This window comes from Spinacia oleracea, chromosome 3 (genome assembly GCF_020520425.1).
Source record: "Spinacia oleracea cultivar Varoflay chromosome 3, BTI_SOV_V1, whole genome shotgun sequence".
NCBI classification, from domain to species: domain Eukaryota; kingdom Viridiplantae; phylum Streptophyta; class Magnoliopsida; order Caryophyllales; family Amaranthaceae; genus Spinacia; species Spinacia oleracea.
The window spans coordinates 64891520-64897159 of record NC_079489.1 but is presented as its reverse complement, the minus strand read 5'-3'; the positions used below and the strand labels follow the sequence as shown (position 1 = coordinate 64897159).

The 5640-nt window shown below is 35.9% G+C and overlaps 1 protein-coding gene across 1 annotated transcript; it reads right to left on the bottom strand.

Moving 5' to 3' along the window:
* Positions 1-783: 783 nt before the first annotated feature.
* Positions 784-2185, bottom strand: LOC110783537 (cytokinin dehydrogenase 1-like). The gene is made up of 4 exons (XM_056839190.1): positions 1567-2185; positions 1282-1403; positions 934-1194; positions 784-846 (listed from the first exon to the last, which is right to left on the bottom strand). Exons 1-4 carry the CDS (start codon positions 2183-2185, stop codon positions 784-786), a joined length of 1065 nt encoding a protein of 354 aa, XP_056695168.1.
* Between the last annotated feature and the right edge of the window lie 3455 nt (positions 2186-5640).

Sequence of the window (5640 nt, the reverse complement as noted above, 5' to 3'; positions counted from 1 at the left end):
TGTTGCAACCCCCTTATTGCAGCGTACATGTACTCATACGCTTCAACAACCAGTCGGTCAACGCGGGTCAAACCCTTTAAAGGATTATTGCAGCGTACAATTTAATTGTTCCATGCAAAAAAGCTTGTTGCAGCGTACATTTTAAAAGCCCCTTGCAATAGCCCATTTTGTTGCAGCGTACATTTTAAAGCCCCCTGCAATAACTCGTGTAAAAATTTATTCGCTGCAACCTAATTCGAACAAATTAATCCCCCGCGCTCAACTCCCTTCTTCTTCCCTTACCTTTCCTGCGTCGTCCACTTTAAAAAGCAAAAAATTCCCTGCGTCGCCCAAAAAGCTTCTCTTTAATTTCTCGCCTCCTCTCCAGTCGCCGGTAGCTCTTTTCTCGCCTCCTCTTCAATTCGTTTTTAGGGTTTGTATAATTCGTTTCTTCAATTCGTTTTTAGGGTCAATTCGTTTGTTCAATTCGTTTTTAGGGTCAGTTCGTTTGTTCAATTCGTTTTTAGGGTTTGTTCAATTCGTTTTTAGGGTTTGTTTATTGGCCCAAATTGTGTTATTTAATAAACATGTTTAATATTGTGTTATTTCTCTAACTTTTTGGACTTTTATTTTTTATTCTTAACCATCCTTTACAGTTTGAAGATGAACGAGATGCTGAAGATGTTGTGCACGGAGTTTTGATTGATTTCTCTAAAAAGCTGCGAAATTGCCCTCAAAACCCCTGCCCCCATCTCAAGCTGGTGAAGTTTTGATTGATTTTACACTCTTGAGCAGAAATACATACTATGAGCTCCACCTGTTTGATAAAATGTCTGAGAAAGATGACAATATGTCTAAGAGCTCCACCTGCAATTTGAAAACCGTAAGAGGTTCAGCCTTGAATCATGATTTTTACGTTTACCGACATATGAGAAGGTAGTTAGAGATTCTAACCTTGTTTATAATGTTCCCATCCTCAGGATTAAAGTACTTGGCCATTTCGAGGCAGTAGAGATTTTTTCCTTCAGAGCTAAATTGACTAGCCTGCAGGGGTTCTCTGGGGCTGAAGGTAGATCTCCAGTTATTAATTAGACCTGTCCTGTTTATTATGACGAAGCCTTCAATATAATCAAATGAATTATCTGATGATATTAGTTGTTCTTGATCCTTGGTAAATAAGTTGAAATCTAAGTATCGTACTCTAATCCATTTCACCTGTTGGAGTGTGGAAAAAGTTTTCAGATGACCACAGGGACCTTTATGATTCAACAGTTGAAGTCAGATTAACGATGGGATACTTACCGATCTGGGAGCTGGCTCTAGAGAGATTCTGGCCCTAGTGATGATGCCAAACTGCCCTAGTCCCCCAAGAACACCATAAAAGAGGTCAGCGTTCTCTGTTGCCGAACAGTTCAATATATCTCCTTTTCCCGCACCCATGAAATGAACAAAATAATTAGCCGACATGTTGATTAAATGTGATCTTGTTCAATGAAACTCATATGCTGAAATATAAGATGCCCGAATTGGATATTCAAGTATTTACTTTGTATAATATCTTTAAATAGAACAGAGTTAAGAACTTACCAGTGACAATTTCCAGCCGATGGACATTGTTTATTTGAGGTCCGTATTTGAATGCTTGTCCACTAATCCCGGCATTTGATAAAGTTCCCCCGATAGTCAAATAAAGGTAGTCGGTCCATGATTTAGGTGATAATCCCTGTTTTAGAGTCTCATGCAGAATGTTAATCCACAATTCACCCCCTGAAACATCAAAATAAGGTTGCTCGCATGTATGGACGTGCAGTTTTGATTCTTCTAGAGATTCCATGCTGATGACTATGCCACCATGGCTTTGAGATTGACCTTGAAGTGAGTGACCATGGCCTCTTGCTGTAACAGTAAGCTCTGGGTTATGACCCATGTTGATAACATGTTTGATTGTTATAGAGATGTCAGAGACTGTTTTGGGTAACAGAACCGCCATCGGAAGAAAATGGTATCTGTTACCAAAGTCATTTGCCACACGGCGGGTATTTTGGAAATCGAAATTACCATTTAGATTTAGTTTTTTAAGTGATGATACTAGCTCAAGTGAGCTTAAGTTTGTAAAATCTGGGGTGGCATGAGGAAGGTAAGAGCAATGATTGATATTCTGCTCAGCCAAGTTTAACAAGAGAACTAAGAAAACTTTTAGCAGCATCTATATCTCTGCACTTTGTCTAAAGAACTTACACGACAACAATTCACTAGAGGAAAAAAATTCCCTTGTTGCAGGCCCAAAAGCTCTTGATATAGGGGACATCCTTGTGAACATCACGTGACAATGAAGCTAAAATAATTAAGAAATAAGAAGGACATTTAAACTCTAAAGTTAGTATTCGCAATATTTTAGCTAACTGGCACATCAAATTAACCAAAATACTCTTTGTAAAGCAATTCTTGGTGATGTGCAACTTCAACTCTTCAAGAGAAATAGAAAAGGCAGTAATTCTCACGTCAAAAGCTAGTTTTGGTGGAGTATACTTATGTAGCAAAGCCAAATGAATTACTGTAATAGTAATACTAGCTGAAGTGTACAAGCCATGACAATTTTCGAAACCCTACCATTTATCATTTACTGCCCTTATTCCCTTTTCTTCCAATGAGGCAACTAAATCCAAGTCTAATTACAATGTGCATTCCTGTACTAAGATTTTGATCAATAATTCAATGATGAGACAAATTTGACATTTGTGGTCCAGAAAAGTTGTATGGTAGAATAGTCATCCTTTTCCTTGTAAACCAAATTTATATTGTGGGTCTCATTGCTGAAACTTTGACAATTCTCAACTTGTTTTGTGATGACCAATGAACTAGAACTTCTTTAGTGAAATGATATTCGTGGTTTTCGTTAATCGATTTAATTAGCATAGCAAAAAAAATACAGCTTCCCTATTTGATTACTGCTTTCATTCTTAGTGAAGCATTATACTGTGCTGCTTTTTCTCATGCAGATTGCCATTAAGTCAATAATGTGCCTATGTTATTCCATTTTCTTAATCTCCTCGTTTTCCTTTCTAATACTGCATTGCAGCGCTAGTGACTGCTTAGAAGAAGGTTCTGTTGTGACTGATGGTTCCAGCAACAATACTTTAGTATCTTCTGGTATGGCTTTGTTCTGAAATGGATTCTGCACAACATGAAGCTTACAGTTTTGCAACTAATTTAGTCGTTGAAGTCATTAGTCAGCAAGAGCTTTGAGTCCTCTCAGAACGAGAACACAATCCCAGAATTGAAATATGCATGGGTTCGAAGAAGTGATTGTCTCGACTTTACTGCTATCCACCATCACTCTCATGATTGCGCTTGTCACTCGTGCCTACGAAGTATAACATGGAGGGGACATACTTGTGGACTATGGACTGTGGCCTGTAGGTACTGGAAACTAGATAGTCATTTGATGTTGCGTATAGGGAAGTTGCTGACACATTAAATATTTACTAACTTTGCAGTTATGCTATCTGAATCACTAATCAGTTTGCTCAAACAACCTGGTAACTGCAAATTACTTGTACAAGTTTAAATGGCAAGAAGGAGAACGAAAAATCAGCATTTATAATTTCAGTTCATTGGTGAAGAAACTACAGCTGCCTTTGATGCTACAGAGTTGACGGATGATCCTACATGGATTGTTGACCCACTTGATGGGCCAACTAACTTTGTGCATGGGTAAATAGTTATAACCTTTCTCCTTTCTTATTAAATTTTTCCTTCTGATTTTAAGTTGTATCCCTAACAAAAATACAACTCCCAGGTTCCCGTTTGTTTGTGTTTATATTGGTCTCACCATTGGAAAAGTCCCAATTGTCGGTGTCGTGTATAATCCAATTATAAATGAGGTAAGAACCGCCAATGCTTGAACTTTATGGTCGGAATATTGTTGTGAGTCGATCGACCTCTTTAAAAAATCACAACTGACCTCTCTACGCTCAAGAAGTTTTTTTTTTTGTCATATATTAGGCTAAAATGATATTTTCGTTCCCAACTTTGAACTAAAGAACCTAAGGACTCATTTCAAACTTATTACATGATTAATATGCTTAATTTTAAGTTTCCAAGACTCATTACATTCTATTTATGCACATTTAAGGCTCATTGGGTCTTTATAGGTCATATTTAGGATAAAATTACATTTTCGCTCCCAACTTTGAACTAAAGAACCTAGGGAATTCTTTTAAACCTTTTACATGATTAATATGCTTAGTTTTAAGTTTTCAAGACTCATTCCAATCTATGTATGCACATTTAAGGCTCATTGGGTCGTTATAGGTCATATTTAGGCTAAAATGACATTTTCGCTCCCAACTTTGAACTAAAGAACCTAAGGACTCATTTCATACTTATTACATGTTTAATATGCATAGTTTTAACTTTCTAAGACTCATTCCAATCTATTTATGGACATTTAAGGCTTATTGGGGCGTTATAGGTCTTATTTATGCTAAAATTAGATTTTCGCTCCCAACTTTGAACTAAAGAACCTAGGGACTCCTTTTGAACCTTTTACATGATTAATATGCTTAGTTTTAATTTGCCAAGACTCATTCCAATATATGTATGCACATTTAATGCTCATTGGGTCGTTATAGGTCATATTTAGGCTAAAATGACTTTTTCGCTCCCAACTTTGAACTAATGAACCTAAGGACTCATTTTATACTTATTAGATGTTTAATATGCATAGTTTTAACTTTCTAAGACTCATTCCAATCTATTTATGCACATTTAAGGCTTATTGGGGCTTTATAGGTCTTATTTATGCTAAAATTACATTTTTACTCCCAACTTTGAACTAAAGAACCTAGGGACTCCTTTTAAACCTTTTACATGATTAATATGCTTAGTTTTAAGTTTCCAAGACTCATTCCAATATATGTATGCACATTTAAGGCTCATTGGGTCGTTATAGGTGATAGTTAGGCTAAAATGACATTTCGCTCCCAACTTTGAACTAACGAACTTAAGAACTCATTTCAAACTTATTACATGATTCATATGATTAGTTTTAACTTTCCAAGACTCAATCCAATCTATTTATGCACATTTGAGACTTGTTTGGTCGTTATAGGTCATATTTAGGCTAAAATGAGACATTTTCGTTCCCAACTTTGAAGTAAAGAACCTAAAGACTCATTTTAAACCCTTTACATGATTAATATGATTAATTTTAAGTTTTCAAGACTCCTTCCAAACTTGTTTGGCCGTTATAGGTCATATTTAGGCTAAAATGACATTTTTGCTCCCAACTTTGAACTAACGAACCTAAGGACTCACTTCCAACTTATTACATGATTAATATGATTAGTTTTAAGTTTCTAAGACTCAATATGATCGATTTATGCCCATTTTAGACTTGTTTGGTGGTTATAGGTCATATTTAGGCTAAAATAAGGCATTTTCTCTCCCAACTTTGAACTAAAGAACCTAAAGACTCATTTTAAAACCTTTACATGATTAACATGCTTAGTTTTAAGTTTCCAAGACTCTTTACAATCTATTTACACACATTTAAGGCTCATTGGGTCGTTATAGGTCATATTTAGACTAAAATGACATTTTCGTTTCCAACTTTGAACTAAAGAACTTAAGGACTCAATTCAAACTTATTACATGATT

Excerpts from the sequence above, each read along its gene's own strand:
- LOC110783537 (XM_056839190.1), bottom strand. The coding sequence starts at position 2,185 with ATGCTGCTAAAAGTTTTCTTAGTTCTCTTGTTAAACTTGGCTGAGCAG. Across the intron at positions 1,195-1,281 it reads TAGAGCCAGCTCCCAGATCG|GTGAAATGGATTAGAGTACG; the intron begins GTAAGTATCCCA and ends ACACTCCAACAG. Across the intron at positions 847-933 it reads ATGGGAACATTATAAACAAG|GTGGAGCTCTTAGACATATT; the intron begins GTTAGAATCTCT and ends TTCAAATTGCAG.